The sequence below is a fragment of the Chiloscyllium plagiosum genome, chromosome 12 (genome assembly GCF_004010195.1).
Source record: "Chiloscyllium plagiosum isolate BGI_BamShark_2017 chromosome 12, ASM401019v2, whole genome shotgun sequence".
Classification (NCBI taxonomy): domain Eukaryota; kingdom Metazoa; phylum Chordata; class Chondrichthyes; order Orectolobiformes; family Hemiscylliidae; genus Chiloscyllium; species Chiloscyllium plagiosum.
Window position 1 is genome coordinate 11,926,343 of NC_057721.1, and position 21,945 is coordinate 11,948,287.

At 38.8% G+C, this 21,945-nt stretch overlaps 1 protein-coding gene across 2 annotated transcripts in view; it reads right to left on the bottom strand.

Moving 5' to 3' along the window:
* sh3kbp1 (SH3-domain kinase binding protein 1) overlaps positions 1-21,945 on the bottom strand; it is a 179,320-nt gene that overhangs the window by 104,150 nt on the left and 53,225 nt on the right. For both annotated transcript variants that reach the window (XM_043700472.1, XM_043700471.1), the window contains exon 3: positions 8,060-8,183. In XM_043700472.1, the coding sequence (XP_043556407.1) occupies positions 8,060-8,183 (124 nt within the window). The remainder of the gene's footprint in view (positions 1-8,059; positions 8,184-21,945) is intronic.

Consider the following 21,945-nt stretch of genomic DNA (forward strand, 5'->3'; position numbering starts at 1 on the left):
CAAGAGAATTTCAGATTAAATTGATTAGAAATCCTTCCACTCCTTAACAGCTCCTTACACAATAGCTATATAAATCACTCAGTTTGCCTCATAATCCAACAAGTGTTAAATACCTTGTACTAATGAGACATGGGGAGGAAATCTCAGGAATCTTGTGAGCTAATGCTGGCTGAAATAGGCAGAAATAACACTATGATGAAAATGCAAACTCAAATCAATGCAACACAGCATCCTGAAACAACTTACTTGCCGTGGCTTTATCTGGTTGTTTCCAGAGCTATACTGTTACTTTTCTAATCATAAAATACAACCACAAAAGATTAGAGCCAAAAGTGAACTAAATCTCCAGTTTAAGTCCAGCATATATCGTATAGAAAGCATACTCTGCGATACCTCAACTCTTATTTGACACCAATTACTGAATGTTATCTCAAGTTACTTTAAGCGTGATTTTGTTCTTGGATATTTAGTCACTTTAGAAATGGAAACCATATACATCCTCTGGAGACATGCCACATTACTGTACCAATACTCTGCCCTGATGGAATTTTAGAATTTTCATCACAAATAAGCACTCATCTGCATCGATATATAGCATACAAAGAAAGAAAAAAATGAAACTAAAAGAAACAAACACCTTGCATTTATATAGTACCTTTCAGGTCTTGAGGTATTACACAACTGAACAATTATTTTCAAGTACAGTCATTCTTGCTTTGTAGGCAAAGGTAGCAGTGCAGAAAGGAAGTGCCACAAATTGCAAATTAAAAGACAACACGTCAGAGTCATAGAGATTTACAGCACGGAAACAGACCCTTCGGTCCAACCCGTCCAGATATCCCGATCCAAATCTAGTCCCACCTGGCCCATATCCCTCCAAACCCTTCCTATTCACATACACATCCAAATTCCTTTTAAATGTTGCAATTGTACTAGCCTCCACCACATCCTCTGCCAGCTCATTCCATACACATACCACCCTCTGCATGAAAAGGTTGCCCCTTAGATCTCTTTTATATCTTTCCCCTCTCACCCTAAACCTATGCCCTCTAGTTCTGGACTCACCCTATCCCAGGGAAAATACTTTGCCTATTTATCCTATCCATGGCCCTCATGATTTTATAAACCTGTGTAAATGTCAACCCTCAGCCTCCAACGCTCCAGGAAAAACAGCCCCAGCCTGTTCAGCCTCTACTTATAGCTCAAATCCTCCAACCCTGGCAATATTCTTGTAAATCTTTTCTGAACCTTTTCAAGTTTCACAACATCTTCCCAATAGGAACAAGACTAGAATTGCACATAATATTCCAATAGTGGCCTAATCAACGTCCTGTACAGCCGCAACATGACCTTCCTACTCCTGTGTTTAATACTCTGACCAATAAAGGAAAGCATACCAAACGCATTCTTCATTATCCTATCTACCTGCGACTCCACTTTCAAGGAGCTATGAACCTGCACTCCAAGGTCTCTTTGTTCAGCAACACTCCCTAGGACCTTACCATTAAGTCCTGCTAAGATTTGCTCTCCCAAAAGTGATCTGATTTGGTCTTGCTTCAGGCATCAGTGCTGATCAAGCCATTTGTGCTTTCAATGGGTTAATTTACAGCCATAAACAGACAGGCAGATAAGAACAAGAACAATGGAACACTCTCCTAACCTTTCACCCTTGGTCACATGCTGAAACCATAGCCTGGAATTTGCACACATTTTTTAAACTTCCAATGAGCAAAGATGATACTGGCATTTGTGGCCTGTCATAATGGTAAACCAGAAGCAAATAAAAATGATTACCAAGTTAATGATTCAGAGGATATAAATACACACACACACAATTCCTATTATTTTAGAAGAATCAAGTGAAACATTAATCTTAAGCAATAACTAGTTACTTTTCATCCCTAAAATAAAATAAACCTCCTTTACTGTCAGCAACTGGTCCATTTTATTTAACAAGACAGAAATTATTTATTGTCAGGTATTAACACAGGTTTCTAGATCGTATGGAACTATCCCCATTGACAGAGAAATCAAGAATTATAAGAGAATGATTTAAACTGAATGGCAAAAGATTTAGAACTGATGAGCAAACCTTTTGCTACACAGTGAGTGGTTAGGGTCTGAAAGTCACTGCCTTTGAAACTGAAGACGCAGATTTAAGTGTGGCAGTCAAAAGGACATGAATAACCACCTGAGGAGAAAATAAAATACAGAGCTAAAAGGCACAGAGATAGATGAAACTGAGTTTTCTGACAAACAGTTACAATGGGTTGAAAGGCCTCCAACCATGCTGCAACCATTCTATAATTTTATTCACTATAACAGCAGAAATGTCCAATTATCTCTTACTTCCAAGTTTCTTATCTCCATTTCTGCAGTCTATAAAGCAAATTTGTAAATGAAGTTGATTGCACATTAATTTGTTTGACCCGTCAATTTATTTGAAATAAGATTTTGTCCATTAAGATTTGTCAGTATTGTTGTTCACCTAAACTCCAGCTTTCTCCAATCTTTGCTTTACAAATTACTCTCAGCTTTGATCCTAGAAGGGATACTGTCTCTATGGATTTCCAAATGATCTTTGGAAAAGCAGAGGTTTCATCTCTAATTTTCAAATCTGGGATCCAGAAAAGCATTTCACTATCACTTCTGAGATCTTAACATTCCTAGATTCTTTTGGCTGGATCCAAAAAAAAGGATAAAATGCAGTCGCTTCCTTCCAAGCAACAGCTATTACAGCAATGAGTATTACGGACAGAGAAGTGGAATAAATAACTGTAATTAATCCAAGACTAAAGCCAAAAAAGTACTCCGCCCACTTCATTTCTGCAGGGCTGTACAGTCATGGTCTCCTTACATGAGGAGGAATATAATTGCATTAGTAGTAGTTTAGAGAAGCTTCACTAGATTTGACTGCTGGAATAAATAGGTTTTCTTGTGAGGAAAAAATTTAGCAGTTCAGGTGTATACCCACCACAATTTGTAAGAATAAGTAGACAAATATACAAAATTCTGAGGGGGACTTGATAGGTTCAATAGTAAAAGAATGTTTCTTTGTGGAAATAATCTAGAACTAGTGGGCATACTTACAAAAATTGGGTTTCCCAATTAAGATTAAGATGAGAAGAAATTTCTTTTCTAAGAGCATCATCAGTTTTTGGAATTCTCCTTTACAGAAAGCAGTGGAGACTGGTCACTAAATATATTCAAGGGTGAATTAGATTTCTGATCAACACATTGAGGGTTACGAGGTCAGCAAGAAAAGTAGAATTAGAGACACAGTTAGGCCATTCATAACTTTGAAAGAACAGTGCAGCTCGCACAGTGAGCTAAATGACCTGGTCTCACTCCTATTTCAGATGTTATTCACCATCAGCTAGGATATTGCATGCAGTTCTGACATCCACATTGTAAAAGGAATGTGACTGTACTGGAGTCTACCAGGGTGTTGCTTGGGCTGAAGAGTTTTAGCTATGAAGAGAAAATTTATTGACTACTGCTGTTTTACTTGGAGCAGAGAAGGCTGAGGGAGTACATGATTATCAAATTATGTGGTGCAACAGACCAGGTAGACAGGACACTGAAGGGACCCTGGACAACTGAAGCTTCCACAATTTGCCACACTGCACAGGAGGATAATATCAAATGCGAGCTTTCATAACATAATTTTCCTTTAGCCCCTTAGTTAAACCCTTTTTTTTTTAAACAAGCACAATTATGTTTAGATAAAAATACTGTAAGCTTCCTTCCCTTACCCAACTTTGCTTACTGAAAGCGCTTTATTATAGTGACTCTGATTTTTAATTATTCCATAAAATACAGAACTGCAGATGTCGGAAATCTGGAACTAAAACAGAAATTGCTGGTCTAGCATCATCTGTGGAAGGAGAAACAGTTGACATTTCAAGTCCAGTGACCTTTCTTCACAATATTCCTGTTTCACAGTTAATTCCTTCTTCCAAAAGAATACACTTTCAACCCACCACTTAGCTGAGATGACACTGTTTGATTTGCTTTCCCAATCAACAGTTCCCTTAAAGCTGCAGCTGTTAAACTAGTACCCCAACTCTGAAATGTCACACATGCAATCCTGGGTCTCTTGCTTTCTCCCTCTTTCTGCTGTGTTGAAGAGGAAGTTTAAAAAAAACAAACATTTTCCAAACCAGCCTGTTCAGAAATGCAATGACACTCCTCTGGAATAGTTGGGTCTTGAAACCTGGCCTCCTGGCTCAAAGTTAAGGACACTACAACTGCACAAGAGATTTATACCAAAAAGAAAACAAATCTGTTCAGAGTTATGACACATTCTGGGGAAGTTTGGACTTGAACCTGGGCCTCCTGGCTCAGAGGTGGGGTCACTGCCACTATATCACAAGAGCCCTAACCACAAATTCTACAGTAGATTAGACAATACTATTTCAAATCAAGAGAAAATGAAATTATTCCTTTCTTGCTGAGTGCATGTATTTTATATCACATATATTTATAGACTCAACTGTCACAATCTTTCAGAAAAAGAAAGAAAAATGAAATTCGCATTAATAGGTGCTCAATTTGGAGATTTAGCACATGGTTAGAGTACATTATGAGCACAACAGAGGTGATTTCATCTCCACGTCAATTTAAAGTGTTTAAATTTTACTTTGTATTTCAGTCAACAACTCTTAACAGAAAGAAAGATCATTCTGCTGGTTTGCAACCAAAAGCTCCCCAAGTTGCTCCCCAAATAACATGGTCTCTTGTACTTCTCTTCTAACCTGTTGCTTTGCTTCTCTCTATCTCATGTCATCTTCTTTACTTTCTCCAACTTGCCTCTGGCTTCTCTCCTTTTGGATAGAGGTACAGATGACATTTTGTGGGAGGTCAAGAAGGATTTCCCTGCAGGTTCCTTTTCACTAATCTCCAGTCACTGATTCTACACACCAATTTCCCATTCTCTTTCTCATTATCTCTTACTTTCTAATCCCACCAAACTCCCACTATTCACCTCCTTAAAGAGTCGCTCAACCCTTGAATCTTTCCAGTCACTTATTCTTAAGTATTTAGCCACAATCTTAAAGAAAGTGAGTAGCAAAAAGCCAAAAGGAGCTCAAGGACACTGAAGTAACTCCACAGAGGCCAGTATCCCACCACATGTATAATACTTGAGACTGATCTGGCTTCCTCAGAACTAACTTGCAGAATGAACAGGTGGTTTGACACTCTTGTTCATATCTGTCAGCCAGGGGTCCCTGATTAGGGTTGTTAACCTGGTCCAATCAGGGAAATCCATTCTGGGGTCCACTTAACTAATTTTGTTACACTCAAGACAGACATCACTATTTATTTCCTGTGCTGTCTTCTCAAATGGATGTACCTACTTTGAAGTGTCAATGTTTAGAATAAGGAAAGAGCTTTTCTTTTCACACCTCCCTTTAAAAGTTGGCAATACAATAAATTCAAGAAGCACCAGTTATTGTCAACTTAAGTCAATTTTTTTTCCTCCTTTCATGACAATAGCAAGTCAGGTAATATTTTGACTCTCAATTCGGAATTTGCTCATTTTATGTATCACTGGGATACAGAACCCATCCTTTTCTTGTTTTCTTTATTTATACAGCATACAAACAAAAGATTAAGCACAACATACAAGCTTGATTAGAAGCCAAGAGGTATATCTCCCAATAGATTAAATTTAATGCAGTTGAAATCTAAACAAATTATGAACTAATGTACAAACAACATGAAAGCTTATTACATAAAATGTGCCATGGGATTTTACAAGAGGCAGGTGTTATGAAGTTGAAGGCGTGAAGTCTACCTTTAAGAGAGAGTGAATGCTGTTCTGAACTGAGGGATTACAAGCATCTGAGTACATGACTAGTTGGCAGTCCCAACGAGTGCTGGAAAATTGCAAATACTTAACATTTGGCTGTGAAATGATACCTGAGTTTTAGTTGCTGTTTTGACAACAATTTGAATTTAACCAGTTTAAATTATGCTCCAGGATACTAAAACCCAATCGAGTTTGAATTTATTGTTTTCCCAACATCAAACCAATGAGATGATCTGATATTGAGGATTATAAATATAGTAATTTTAAAAATTAGTCAGAGAGCAACTGCCAAAGTATGAGAAACTCATGGAGAGCTAATTGCCCATCTAACATCCTGCTGTCACAGAAATTAGAAAACACTCTCTATCAAAAGGTACCTTTTCATATGAAACATACTCGCAGTAAAAAGAAAGAAGACAATCCAAGAAGAGAGAAGACATAGAAGATGACAGCAAATCTGTATTTTTGAAATTAAGTGATGCAATTTTAATAAGTGCCTTATTGGAACAGCATATTATTATAGAGTTGGAGACAGGTAGTAAGCAGTTAAGAGAAAGGGGGGCTTAGAGTTGTGAATAGTTGTTGTTGAATGTTCACTTTTAGAGAAAAATAAATTGATGTTATTTTCTTCAAGTAGTGGAATTTGGGAGTTCTCAGTCACTCATATTTTAACAGATGACAAGGCAAGCTTTTCTGGTGTTTGGTTTATTTAACAGAGAGGTTCACCTCCTTGTCATAACACAAGGGAAAGGAGGAAGAAATCAAGTTCAGAATAGAAAGGGGCATCAACTCATGTAGACCAGTAAGTGATGTGTGCAAAAGTTTCAGTGTAAAAGATGGATTTTAAAAATGCTTTTAAAAGCAGTCAGAGAATATCTGGTAGTAGCATTTAGGACAACAGTTACCAATGTAACTGCATGCTCTGTAATGCATTATTCATATAACTTCACAATTGGATATGCCAGCAGCATTTAAAGTTTCAAAACAACTTATAGAAATGAACAGTAATGCTATTGCACCTATCAATCTGGAATGCCTACAAGTGTGATTGGCAATAAACCCCAAATGAATTTTGATGAGGATAACTGAGATTTTTGACACTGGTCCCCACAGTATACTAAATTAAGTAATTATGAACTTTTATCTGGCACAAATATAGTTTGGATTTTTTGTGGATTTGCTTGCAAACACTTCATTTTCATCAATATTACAGGTTATGTATGGGTAGTTTTAAGGTAGGTATGACAGAAAGGAATGATATGAGACAAACAAGTATAGAAGGACATGGAATATTAGACAGCACAAAATTTGCAGCAATTGTAAAAAATCTTTGAGCATTTAAAAAAGAAATCCAGAAATGAGAGCAGAAAATGGCACAATTGACTGTTTCACACTTGAATACCATATTGTCCAATCTCAACATATTTAAATGTCATCTGTATTTAACCTGTAAATAATTTCCACCACCAAGTGGGGTGGCATGGTGCCTCAAAAGTTAGTACTGCTGCCTCACAGCAGCCAGGGACCTAAGTTTGACTCCATCCTCAGGTAACAGTCTGTGTGAAGTTTGAACATTCTCCCTGTCCGCATGGGTTCCCTCTGGACACTCTGGCTTCCTCCACAGTCCAAAGATGTGCAGGTTAGGTGGACTGCCATGCTAAATTGCCCACAGTGTGCAGGGATTTGCTGGATAGGTGGATTAGCCACAGGAAATGCAGGGTTACAGAGATAGGGTAGAGGAATAGGTCTGGGTGGGATGCCCTTCGAAGGATCAGTGTGGGCTTGATGAGCCAAATGGCCCGCTTCCACACTGTAGGATTCAAAGAGGCTGTATCTATGCAGTAAAATAGATTGTTAGAATTATTCACAAGATTAGGATATATTCCTAAAAAATACAGAACATTGTTCAAATTGATCCCATCAGAAATGCAAGGCTTTCTCTTTCAGAAGATTTGTGATGCTTTTCTCATATGTTCTGGATTTTGCTTTAGATTTTGAAAAGTTAACTTTTCTTTAATAAAAGACCATCACCTCAATGCAACAATAAAAAGGTTACCATTGGTACCCTCAATATCAACATGGTTCATTGCAAAACACATGGTTTTTCATTAAAATTGAATTCTTCAGCAACTATTCATGTTAAAATACTTGGTAGGATATGGTTTTTGTTATTTTAACAAATATTTCTCCTTGCGCAGGTGCCCTAATCAATGAAGGAAATAATTGTCTTTGACACAGACTTACCTTTTCTAGGACTTTTAAGAGTTGGATCACTTGAAGACAGCAGGCTGCCATTGGAGACATCATCTCCATGCATTTCTGTAGGTTTTACTGATTGGTTTTCTTTCTTCACATCCTTCTTTATTTCCTTTAAGGAAGAATAAAAAGAACATTTAATACCTGTGCTGCACTTGCTACTATTCTTCTTGAAACCAGTTGTGACAATAATAATTTGGGTACACCTTTAAACAAAAACAACTGAAGCAATTATTTTGCATAATAAGCCTTTATAGCAAGGATCCATCTGGAAGAAATTCATCCCAAAAAATGAAAAACAATATTAGCAATTATTATTTTCAAACAGCTGGAATGGACAATGGTCAGAAAGATCTAATAGGCGAATTCTGAAATTTACAATGACTCCCCAGGGCCTGCTCAACATTCACTAAAGATACAAGTCAAGAATGTCATGGAACACTTTCCACTTGCTGTCAATACACATCTAACAAGCCAAGAAGCTCAACATCATCCGAGGTAGAATATCCTGCTTGTTCCAACACTCTATCAATCACCTTAAATATTCACATCCTCCACCATTGGCAGCAATGTATACCATCTTCAAATTACAAAGACAAACTAACAAGGCTCTCTCAACATTAGTTAACAAAGTTCTTCCAAACCTGCTACCTCTACTACTGAAGACTGAGGAAGCAACTGCATAGGAACAACATCATTTGCAAAGTGCCCCTCCAAGCCAAGGACCATTCTGACTTGGAACTATATAGTAGTTCCTCACAGGCAGTGGGTCAAAATCCTGAAACTAACAGCACTGTAGGTGTATATGACACTGGCTGCAGGGATTCAAGGTAATAGCTCAAAACTACCTTCTCAAAAGGTACTTTGGGTCAAAATATTATATACTTCGCAGACTCTAATTTAAGTGATTTTCTACTTCCAAAAACCATACAATTACGGTTTACAATAGGATCATAGAAGCCCTACAGTGTGGAAACAGGCCCTTCAGCCCAATAAGTCCACACTGACCCTCCGAAGAGTAACCCACCCAGACCCATTCCCCTACCCTATTACTCTATATTTACCCCAACTAATACACCTAAACTATACATCCCTAAATACAATGGACAATTTAGCATTGCCAATTCACCTAGCCTGCACATCTTTGGACTGTGGGAGGAAATCGGAGCATCCAGAAGAAATCCACACAGACATACGAAAAATGTGCAAACTTCACAGTCACCAAAGGTTGGAATCGAATCCTGGACCCTGGCGCTGTGAGGCAAACATTGCTAACCACTAAGCCACCATGCTGCCTAAGCCACCAGCATAAGCTCTATGCATAGTCACAAGGTAAATATGCAAACGTCGCATATCAGGACATTGCAATCAATCACTGTCTCCAACACCAAGTTACCAACCCAGCAAGACTGGAACCTTTATGCTAGTTTAGATATAGAATTAAACTACCAATTTAAAAAAAACACATGAACAACTAGACCCCTTGCAAAGATCAATGGATGTGATCATGGTATTGATAATCAAAGACAATCAGATCAAGAAAAACATAATATTATATCTTCCATTCAGTATAGAAATATACTGAAGTTTCATTGGTAGAGTCCCTGCATATTCAGTACAGGTGTTATCTGTCAGAATTGATTTGCCAGGGTGTCATGTGCTGCAGTTAAAAGAAGAAAAATGTTTCAGAGTACAGCAAACCAATCTGAAAGCAGAAGAGGTCCCTGATGATTTTGTGAAAGTCTCAGTGAATACAGATCATTCTGCTATAATGCAACAGATGTTCTCCTCTGCAACCTCGTGCTATAGAAAATCGCATTATGAGAAGCCGCTATAGAAAATTGCACTTTACAGGATGCCTAATAGAAAATTGCTATACCCATTCAGTAGAAAGTTTGCATTATCAAAACAGCGTCCACAATTTATTAATCACATTATAGCCAATTTGCACTGGTGAAACACACATTATAGCAAAATGACTTGTATTAACATCTGCTCTTGTTGCTTCTGGAGCCTCTTACAATGAACTAGGAATTCTTTCTCTCAGATTCTCATGGGATTGCAGCATAAGAGGTGTCACTGGACCTGAAATGTTAACTCTGCCCTGTGTTGGGGAAAAGGTCAAAATTATTTACTTAGTACATTTAACTTGGCTTCTTAAATTCTGAACCAGAGAAACTTGCATTGGCATGTCAATATCCATGGCAAAGAGGTATGTTCTTTTAAAATTTCAGAAAATTAATTATTCTTTAGTCGCACAGAGACATTCTGTGCAAGTGGTGTTTTAAGGTTTCATGTCGGATTGATCTTGAGTAAACTTGTCAAACACACAAACTATTTATCTGCTTATGAACACAGTCATGGATTCCCTGCTTGCTGTGCCTCCAAAATGTTTTTTCTCATGTGACCCTATTTTAATCCCCCGTAAGGACACAGGAATAGGAGTAGAGGAGATGGCAATTCATCTCCTCAAGCTTACTTCACCATTCAACAGGATCATGGCTGATCTGCCCCAGGCCTGAACTCATTTGCACAACTCCGCCTATTGTCAACTCCTTGATGTTTCAAAAACCTATTTCCCTCCTCTTTAAATACTTCCAAGGATCTAGCATGCAACTATAACAGTTGCATGCTACTGCTTTTAAGTTCATAAGTTATTCAGATAGTTAAGAGTTTACACTTCAGTGGATCACCTAGAAGGACTGGCAAGCAAAACTTCCAATTGCTGCGATATGCAAGAGTATAAATGCATTCACCCAAGTTTATTTTTCTTTTAGATTATCTATCTTGGCCTTAAAAGCATTCAACAAGGTAGTGTCAACTGCTTTACTGGGCAGAAAATTCCACAGATTTACACCCCTTTGGGTGAAGAAGTTCCTCTTCAACTCAGTCCGAAATCGGCTTCCTCTTATTTTGAGGCTATTCCCCTAGTTCTAGTTTCATGCACCAGTGGAAACAACTTCTCTGCTTCTATCGGATCTGTTCCCCTCATAATTTTATGTTTCCATAAGATCACACCCCACACTCCACCCCCCCCCCCCATTCTTTTAAATTCCAGTGAGTATAGTCCTAGTCTACACAATCTCTCCTCATAAGGGAATCTTCTCAATTCCAGAATCAATTTCGTGAAACTCCTCTACACCCCCTCTCGTGCCAATCAACCCTCTCTCGTAAGGAGACCAAAACTGTACTCTAGGTGTGGCCTCACCAGCACCCTATACAACTGCAGTATAACCTACCTATTTTAAAACTACATCCCTCGAGCACGGAAAGACAATATTCCAATTTGTCTTCTTAATTACCTGCTCCAACTTCAAGTCAAACTTCTCATTCATACACAAGGATAGAACTATAGGAAGAGACTGAATAGATGGAGGCTCATTTTCCTGGAGCATCAGAGGCTGAGGCGTGACATCATGTGGGCAGCACGGTGGCTCAGTGGTTAGCACTGCTGCCTCACAGTGCCAGGGACCCAGGTTTGATTCCAGCCTTGGGCAACTGTCTGTTTGGAGTTTGCACATTCTCCCCATGTCTATGTAGGTTTCCTCCCACAGTCCAGAGATGTGCAGGTTAGGTGAATTGTCCATGCTAAATTGCCCATAGCGTTTAGGAATGTGTAGGTTAGGTGCATTAGTCAGGGGAAAATGTAAAGTAATAGGATAGGGGAATGGGTCACTCTTTGGAGAGTCGGTGTGAACTTATTGGGCTGAAGGGCCTGTTCCCACACTGTAGGGATTCTATGATGTATGATTCTTATAAAATCATGAGGGGCCTGGATAGGATAAATAGACAAGGTCTTTTCCCTGGAGTTGGGGAGTCCAAAACTAGAGGGCATAGGATTAAGATGGGAGGGGGAAGAATTTGAGAGAGACGTAAGGGGCAACTTTTTCATGCAGAGCATGGCACAAGTAGCCAGCTTTGGCTGTTCCCTCGAATTTATGGCCCCTGCTTCCCTGGAGGTACCAACCAATTTGTGTCTGGCAGCTGTCCATTTCTGTTAGCACCAACAGTGTGGTATTTCTGCTTGGAATGCATCCAGCAGAGGCAGCAGGATGAGGGTTGCTGGCTGACTAGGATGAGGTTATCTGAAGGTGTGGCTCCAACACTGGAGAAGCTTGACACCATCCATGACAGAGCCTGCTTGACCAGCACTATATCAACAAACATTCACACTCTCCACCACAGATGGTCATCTATAAGGTCCACTGCAGAAATTCACCAAACTCTATTCCAGACTGACAGCCATGCAGACTGGCAAGAATAGCAGAAATGTGGGAATACCACCACCTGCAATTTTCCTTGCAAACTACTCACCTTCCTGAATTGGAAATATATTGACATTCCTTCAGTGTTGCTGAGTAAAAATTCTGGAACTCGCTACCAGACACCATTGTGGGACCACCTACACTGAAACAACTGCAGTAGTTCATAAAGGCAGCACACTATTACCTTGAGAAGCCAGAATTGGCAGAATGGAATATTAATGGTACAGGAGTCATTGAGTCATACAGCATGGGAAAAGATCTTTCAGTCCAACTGGTACACTCTTACCATGTTCCCAAGCTAAATGAGTCCTATTGCCTGCTTTGTGGGCCCATATATCCCTCCAAACCTTACCTATTCATACACTTATGCAAATACCTTTGTTGTAACTGTACCTGCATCCAACAGTTCCTTTGGCAGTTCATTTCACACACAAACTACCAAAAAGAAAGAGTTGCCCCTCAGGGCCTTTATTTTTATATAGATATTTTCATTAGAGATTTAACGTTTTTACAAGTTTACAAAAATAAACAAAACTCTCAAATACAAACATTGATATACAATTAAATCAAATATACAATAGCAAAAATTTAACATGGCCTTTTTATTTTAAACTTTCTCCTCTCACCTTAAAAAAAACCCTAGTTTTGGACTCCACTACCCTCTGGAAAAGACCCATTCACCTTATGTATTCCCCTCCATGATTTTAAAACCTATATAAGGTCAACTCTCCACTGACCTTATAAAGAAAGCACTAAGACCCTCACTACAGATGTGGTTATCTAGGGTCCAGTTCTCTCCACAGACTCTGATGTACACCATCTGCACTGTCTCTCCTATCTTACCTGGTTTCTTTTTTGTAATTAATTAGGCTAACTTTAAAATGTTGTGGTTCTGTTCGCCGAGCTGGAAATTTTTGTTGCAAACGTTTCGTCCCCTGTCTAGGTGACATCCTCAGTGCTTGGGAGCCTCCTGTGAAGCGCTTCTGTGGTGTTTCCTCCGGCATTTATAGTGGCCTGTCCCTGCCGCTTCCGGTTGTCAGTTTCAGCTGTCCGCTGTCGTGGCCGGTATATCCTAGTAGCCACACACGCAGACGTAGTGTTTTGTGCAGTCCTTGCATGGGATTTTGTACACTACTTTAGTTTTGCTCATGCTGGGTACCCAACAAAGAACAGCCAGGGAATTCCTAGAAGCATGGCACTCATCCACAAACTCCACAACGAGCACCCGAGCTACAAATCTTCACCCAAACTTTTAACTTTAAAATGTTTAGCTATAAATATATCTCCCTCCTGTGCTGTCACATCCTTAAGATTTTCCTTTTTATGTTGCTGCTCCACCACTCTTCTGCACACATTTTTGGGATTGCTCATGTTGTGCAACTTTGTTTCTTGGTTCTCTGCTGTACTGTGCTTCAGTTGAATTCTTAGAGTTGATCTTTGGTGCTTCGTGTTCGGATTCCCAGCTATATATTGCACTTTTATAGCATCATGGGCATTGCCACACATCCTAGAATTTTAGCAAACAAAGTTTGACAAACCACATCACTAGATGGGAGGTCAGTAAGCTCAAACACTTTCAAGATTTGATGGAGCTTATAAAAAGGTGAGACGGCCAAGAGTGAGTTTTGCACCATGTTGGCCATGTTCCTGTTACCATTACGTTGCCATTGTAATATTTGGCAATTTCAGTTTCCTGTACTTTGATCAAGCTAAAAGTTGCAGAGTATTACTCTCAGTACTGCTTGAGGGCGCTTCTAATGATTAGTTCATTTTATTTCCAACTGAAATCTATCATATAATTAGATGTTCACTGCAGGTTCCTGAAACTTTATCAAACAAATGAGGTTCTAATAGTGGCAAAATCATGCTGGGGCTAATATAAACCAAAGAAAATCTGTTGTGATACAGGATAGATTTTTTTTTGTTTGTTAAATTCACTTTGATTGTGAGATGTTATTTAGAGATTTATGAGATTGCTTTTCCAACTCAATCTTTTTGTGGTAATGTTTTTGTCTTTGAATTTGAAGGTTATGGTTGAAATCCCACTGGAGACTTGAGCACATACTTTATGTTAACGTTTCATTTAAGTACTGAAGGAGCGCTGCCCTTTCAGAGATTAATATCTTTCAACTGAGACTTTAACATGGTCTTCTACTTTAGTTGGGCATAAAAAAGTCTCTTAACAATATTCAAAGAATGGGAGAACACTTTTCCTTGTCCATTGGCCATTTTTTTAAAAAACTCAACCAATTGTCTCCAGAGTAGATTTCATTGTTCTTTATGAATCAAATTGGTGGAAATTGGTTCCCCTTCATTACTAACTAACACTGACAAGCTTCAAAGCATTATTCATTGGCTAGGGTGTCTTCTGGCCATGTTCTGTGGTCATAAAAAATTGCATCATTGCAATTCATCTTATTTTCCTTCTTTCCAGTTTATTTCAATTTTGAATGGAAAGACTGACTGGTTGGTGCCTACTGGTTTACCAATAACCTAGATTATGGGCACTGCTCCCACAGCCCGTGGTAAAACTTAGACATTTAATTTGATGAAAGATTTAATTCTACAGCAGTGCGTTTGTGTCCAAAGTTGTTTTTAAATCAGAAAGACTGAAATTTTCTTGGCTCCTTTTCATTAACTGTAAAACGGGAAAGCAACTGTGGTTTACCAAACAATCCAAAATTAAACCAATTAACTGTGCACTTACTGGACTTTTTATATAAGATAGTTGAACAAACGTGCTTTTATAAAGTAATTTTACCATAAAAGTGTTTTGTAACATTCTGGACTGATTTGTTCGAAATCAAAAATGCTAATTCCTAACAACACAACCTCCTCTGAAGTACTGTATTCAGTTTTTGCACCACACTTTGGGTGGGGTTCATTAACATTGGAAGAGAAGAAATGCATGTTCTCCAGATTGATTCTGAGGCTTAAGAGGTTAAGTTAAACCACTTAAATGTAATGTTTATTTCCTTAAGTGTAGTACATTTGGAGAGAGGTGTAGTGTTGACTAATCTAATTGAGGTATTTAATATTTTTTTATAAAGGACACTTAAGAGAATGTGGATTTTCTAACATAAGGACTTTTGATTTATTCAAGTATATTCATTGCAATTGTAAAAAAATTAAAGATCTTGCTTTATATTGTGCATATAATCTTAAAATTATAAAGTTGGGCCTCTTGGCAGGGAAATCAGGGAACAGTTTTTCATTTGAAGGGTTGTAGAAATCTGCAGTTTTCACCCTCAAATTTTAGATACTGGACTGTTGGAATTTTTGAGGTTGACTAGAGATATAAAAATTTTAAAAAAAAGTGCGATGGAGCCACACCTTCAGATAACCTCATCCCAGTCAGCCAGCAACCCTCATCCTGCCACCTCTGGTGGGTGCATTCCAAGCAGAAATACCACACTGTTGGTGCTAACAGACAATGGACAGTTGCCAGACACAAATTGGCTGGTACCTCCAGGGAAGCAGGGGCCATAAATTCGAGGGAACAGCTAAAGCTGGCTACTTGCAAACACTTAACTTTTGGCAGGCCCTCCACAATGAGGTGACACATCACTCCAGTGCTTTCTCTAGCTAAAAGAGCAAAGCTCAATTCCTAACATGAAAGTCTACCCACTTTTTCCACTGACTGATGGATCTAATAACCAGGGCTCAGATATTTAACAAAAGTACAAAAAGTTTCTTCATTCAGAGGATATGAACCAACTCTCGAATCATGCCTACAACTAATATAATGAGATCCTATCTTATGCAATAACCTTTTATGTGGTACCTTATCAAATGCCTTCTGGAAATCCGAATACACTACAACCACCAGTGTACCTTTATCAAATCTGCTTGTTATATTCTCAACGAATTCTAGCAAATTTATCAAACTTTATTTTCCTTTCATAAAACCATGTTTCGGTTTTAACTGCATTAAGCTTTTCTAAATGCTCTGCTACTTCTTCCTAATAATGGACTTAAGTATTTTCGACAGATGTTAGGCTAACTGAACTACTGTTTCCTGTTTTAGGTCTTACTTCCTTCTTGATCAAGGATGCCACATTAGAAAACCACTAATCTGATGGAACACACCCAGAATTCAGAGGGTTCTGACATATTTTGATCAATGCCTCCAGTATCTCTTCAGCTTCTCCTGATAAGATCCTTAGATGCAGGTTATCAGGTTCCTCTTGACAGAAATCGTTACAAGGCCTTTCCTCCCATTAACACCTTGCTTATCCAATATCTTTGGAATATTTATAGTGACCCCTATCATGCAGTCTGATAGGAAATCAGTTTAAATCATCTGCCTGCTCCCCGTTGTCAAGTCATACCTCCCAAGGGAGTCCATGCTCACTTTTCCGACTTTATGTATCTTTAGAAGCCCTTGTTGTTTGTTTCCTGCCAATTTACTTCCATATTAAGCTTTCTCCCATTTTATTCAAAACCAGCGTACGTAAAAACTGAAAAAAAAACTCTAATTCCTTTGCCTCCCATTATTTTTATTACTTAAATGCCTTGGTTTTTGATTGGACACTCTCCCTGAACACCTTTGTTAATCATGAGCGGCTCATCTCTCTCACAGAGTACTTCTTTTCAACTGGCAAAAATCATATTTGTAGTGTTTGTCAGTACTCATCTACTATCAGTCTATGCTCACAGCCCATGTTAGTCAACCTTTTCTTCACACTTCTCTAACTGCCATTATTTATGTTGGGGATACTGGTTTGAGACCTGGTGAGCAATACGTAACATTTTGGCTACTAAGATAATCAAGATATATGAAGACAGTGCAGAAAGGGGTGACTAAAGGAGATACTCAGCCATAATCTCAGTGGTGGAGCAGACTAAGTGGCAGAGTAATCCATTTATTTTGTCAAGTTGTTGCTGTTGTCAGAATTGCTTTCTATCCACTTGTTCAAATCATCTTGTGTAAAAGAGGAAATAAAGAAATTGAGAAACAGAAAGAGAAAAGGAGAAAATTATATGACTGCTACTTCAAAATCAAAATTTCCCTCTCAAATTAAACCTCAGATGGAATCTGTTTCATTAAACAGAGCAGTGTTGGTAACAATTCATTCCAACATTTCAAATATAAATTGCTATGTTGTTATTTTTCAAAGCTTTTGCAGTATGAAAGAGCAAATGGCATCAGTCAGCAAGGAGGAATTGAAAAAATTGTAAACTGTAATCATAAGCAGCTTGTGATCACTGTTCAATAGGGAACACAGTCAACTCTATTTCAAAGGCAATGCAACAATCTTTAATAAATTGCAATACTGCTTCATTTGTTAGTATAAGTGTTCACTCACTATGAAATTAGAATTTAATTAATTCTATGATCGTTTAAGTAGAACCATCAGTATCTAAGTTTTACTTTTATTTTAATTCACATACAAGAAAAAGGAAGTTCAATTCTACTGAGAATCCTATAACTTGGACTGAAATACTTGAGAACTTCTAGAGCCAAATCAAACAACTCATCTGGGAAACTAAGCATGGGCATCATTATGTTGACAAAAAGAGATCTCCATAAGTTAACACAAGGCAAAAAAGTTAAGTGTCAAGCTACACCCTTTTCCAAAAAAGAGGAATAGGGATGACAGAAATAGATTTAAAATTTGATGCTAACCACCACTGCATTCACTCCACATGAAACCTAAATATTTTAGCAATCCTGTGTACAAGCATTTCACAGCTGCAGGGAAGTCAGTCATCATTGACAAGCAAACTTGCCTAAACCCTCAATTACACTTCTACTATCACATTCCTATAATCAAAATAGTTTGTTGGAAATCAATTTTCAGCAGCCATTTCTAAATTTTCAAAAGATCATCAAATTATTAGTTGAGAAGTACACTTCAAGACTATTTAAAAGCAGGGATCCAGAAAGTGATCATTTCAACCCGAACTGTAGAAAATTCTCAGTAGATTGAATCCGAAAAGCTATAAAGCAGCTGCAAGCCAAATGTAAAAGAGATGAATACACTGAATGCCTCAACAGCCCTCTTCAAGAAGGAGTGACACAGATTCACCACTCTGAAGAAATTCCTCTTCCTCTCAGATCTAAAGGTTCATCCCTTTACTCGGGGAACATATACCTGGTTCCTAGCCTCTCCAAATATTGGAAACATCTCCTCCACATCCACTCCATCCAAGCCTCTCTCTATTCTCTAAGTTTCAATCAGATACCTCATCCTTCTAAATTCCACTGAGTACAGACCCAAAGTACTCAACTGCTCTTCATATGATAAGCCCTTCAACCATAGGATCACTCTTGTGAATCTCCTCTGGACTCCTCCAAGGCCAGCACATCCGTCCTGAGATACGAGGCCCAGAACTGCTCACAATATTCCAAATGCGGTCCAACCGGAGTCCTGTATAGCTTCAGCAGCACATTGCTGTTCTCCACTCAAAATCATGGAGTCATACAGCAGGGAAACAGACCCTAAATGAAGGCTAATATTTCATATGGCTTCCTAACTACCCAGCGAACCAAGAGAATCCAGAATCAGGATTCCCAAGTCTCTTCCTCCTTCAAAATTTCCAAAGTGTTTGCCCATTTAAAAAATAGTCTATCCCTCTATTCTTCCTACCAAACTGCATAACCTCTCATTTTCCCACACTGTATTTCGTCTGCCACTTCTCTGCTCACTCGCCAAGCCTGTACAAGTCCTTCTGCAGCCTCCCTGCTTCCTCAACACTATCTTTACTTACCTTTGGGTCACCTGCAAACGTAGCAACAATACCTCCAGTTCCTTCATCCAAATTGTTAACAACATGATTTGTGGTCCCAACACTGATCGCTGCAAAACATCCTGATTAACACCCCACTATCCATGCCAGTACCTTGCCACTAACCTCATAGGCTCCTATTTAGCCACATCCTGTGCAGCACCTTGTCAAAAGACCTTTTGGAAATCCAAAACACATCCAATATCTTCGTCTAACTTGCTCCTCAAAGAATTCCAACAGATTTGCCAGGCCAGACTTTCTTTGACAAAGCAATTTTATCATGCCCTTCCAAGTACTAAGAGTTAGGATTATACGTGACTATGAATATAAATTAGACTGATCTAGAAAGATTGCATCCAAATATGCTCCATGAAACTAAGGAGCTGGCAAAAAGAATTGAGTGCGGATAGAGAGATGCAATTGAGAAAGGAAATAGTTTTCGCGGGCACAAAAGGAGCAATTGTGATTCCCATCTTCAAAATGTGAAATAAAACTGATACATTCCAGGTAAGTGCTAATAGTCAAAGAAAGGTAATGTATTAGAATTTTGCTAAAAGACCAAATAATTTTTTTTTAAAATCAGATTTAATCAATTTTACTAAATAAAGTAACCCTCTATTCTGTAATGCAATGTGTTCTAGTGCTGAAAGGTAAGTATATTACCAAATTGGAGTTATAGTTAGAATGGAGCACTGCACCAAAATGCACAAATAAATAGGCTTTCAGGGAGAGTGGACTAATGGTGTATTAAGTTCAACTGAGTCACCTGTGACAGGACTCATTTTAGGAGAACTAATAATCAGGCCACTTATTTGTTGGAGGTTACAAAACTATACTACACTTCTGGGAGTACAAACATATAACTCAAAGAAGTTTGAACACAAGCTGATAAGGCCGTAAGAATAAAATAAAATTACACAGTTCATCTCTTAAGGGGACTGAATACAAAAGCAAGGAGGTGGTGTTAGATACATGCAGAACCTTGCTAAGGCCACACTTGCCAGTGTTGCATCACTTCTATTCTCAATGCTACAAATCCTAGTTGGACCTTTAAAGTGGAGGAGTGATAGTTTGTCCAGTTACCTTGTCTCCATTTATGGGTGTGTCCAAAATTAAAAAAGGACAATAAAAGGAAAATAGGCAATTCAGATTGTGGGTCATAGCAAGTGCTGAAAATGTGGAACACACTGCCTCATGGAAAATTTAAGCATGTCATTGAGTCATAGAGATGTACAGCACAAAATCAGACTCTTTGATCCATGCCAACCAGATATTCCAACCCAATCTAGTCCCACCTGCTAGCACCTGGCCATATACCTTTAAATTCTTCCTATTCATATAACTATCCAAATTCCTTTCAAATGTTGCAATTGTACCAGCCTCTACCACTTCCTCTGGCAGCTCATTCCATGCTTGAAAAAGTTGCCCCTTAGGTCTCTTTTATATCTTTCCCCTCTCACCCTAAACCTATGCCCTCTAGTCCTGGACTCTCCCACCCCAGGGAAAACACTATTTATCTTATCCATGCCCCTCATGATTTTATAAACCTCTATAATGTCACCATTCAGTCTCCCACACTCCAGGGAAAACGACCCCAGCCTAGTCAACCTACCAATAGTTCAAATCCTCCAACCCTGGCAATATCCTTGTAAATCCTTTCTGAAATCTTTCAAGTTTCACAACACCTTTCCGATAGGAAGGAGACCAGAATTGCATGCAATATCCAACAATGATCTGACCAATGTCCTGTACAGCCGTAACATGACCTCCCAACTCCGGTACTCAATACTCTGACTAATAAAGGAAGGCATACCAAACACCTTATTCACTAACCTATCGACCTGCGACTCCACTTTCAAAGAGCTATGAACCTGCACTCCAAGGTCTCTTTGTTCAGTAACACTCCCTAGGACCTTACCATTAAGTGTATAAGTCCTGCTAAGATTTGCTTTCCCAAAATGCAGCACCTCACATTTTTTGAAATTAAACTCCACCTGCCACTCCTCAGCCCACTGGCTCATCTATTCAAGATCCCATTGTAATCAGAGATAACCTTCTTCGCTGTCCATTACACTTCCAATTTTGGTGTCATCTGCAACTAACTATACCTCTTATGCTCACATCCAAATCATTTATATAAATGATGAAAAGTAGTGAACCCAGCACCGATTTTTGTGGCACTCCACTGGTCACAGGCCTCCAGTCTGAAAAACAACTCTCCACCACCACCCTCTGTCTTCTACCTTTGAGCCAGTTCTGTATCCAAATGGCTAGCTCTCCCTGTTATCCATGAGATCTAACCTTGCTAACCAATCTCCCATGGGGAACCTTGTCAAACGCCTTACAGAAGCCCATATAGATCACATCTACTGCTCTGCCCTCATCAATCTTCTTTGTTACTTCTTCAAAAAACTCAATCAAGTTTGAGAGACATGATTTACCACACACAAAGCCATGTTGACTATCCCTAATCAGTCTTTGCCTTTCCAAATACATGTACATCCTGTCCCTCAGGATTCCCTCCAGCAACTTGCCCACCACCAACATCAAGCTCACTGGTCTATAGTTCCCCGACTTGCCCATACCACCTTTCTTAAACAGTGGCACCAAGTGAGCCAACCTCCAGTCTTTGGGCACCTCACCTGTGACTATCAATGATACAAATATCTCAGTAAGGAGGGCCAGCAATAACTTCCCTAGCTTCCCACAGAGTTCTAGGGTACACCTGATCAGGTCCTGGGGAGTTATCCACTTTTATGCATTTCAAGACATCCAGACTTCCTCCTCTGTAATATGGACATTTTTCAAGATGGCACCATCTATTTCCCTACATTCTATATCTTCCAATTCCTCTTCCACTGATTCAAATTACTCATT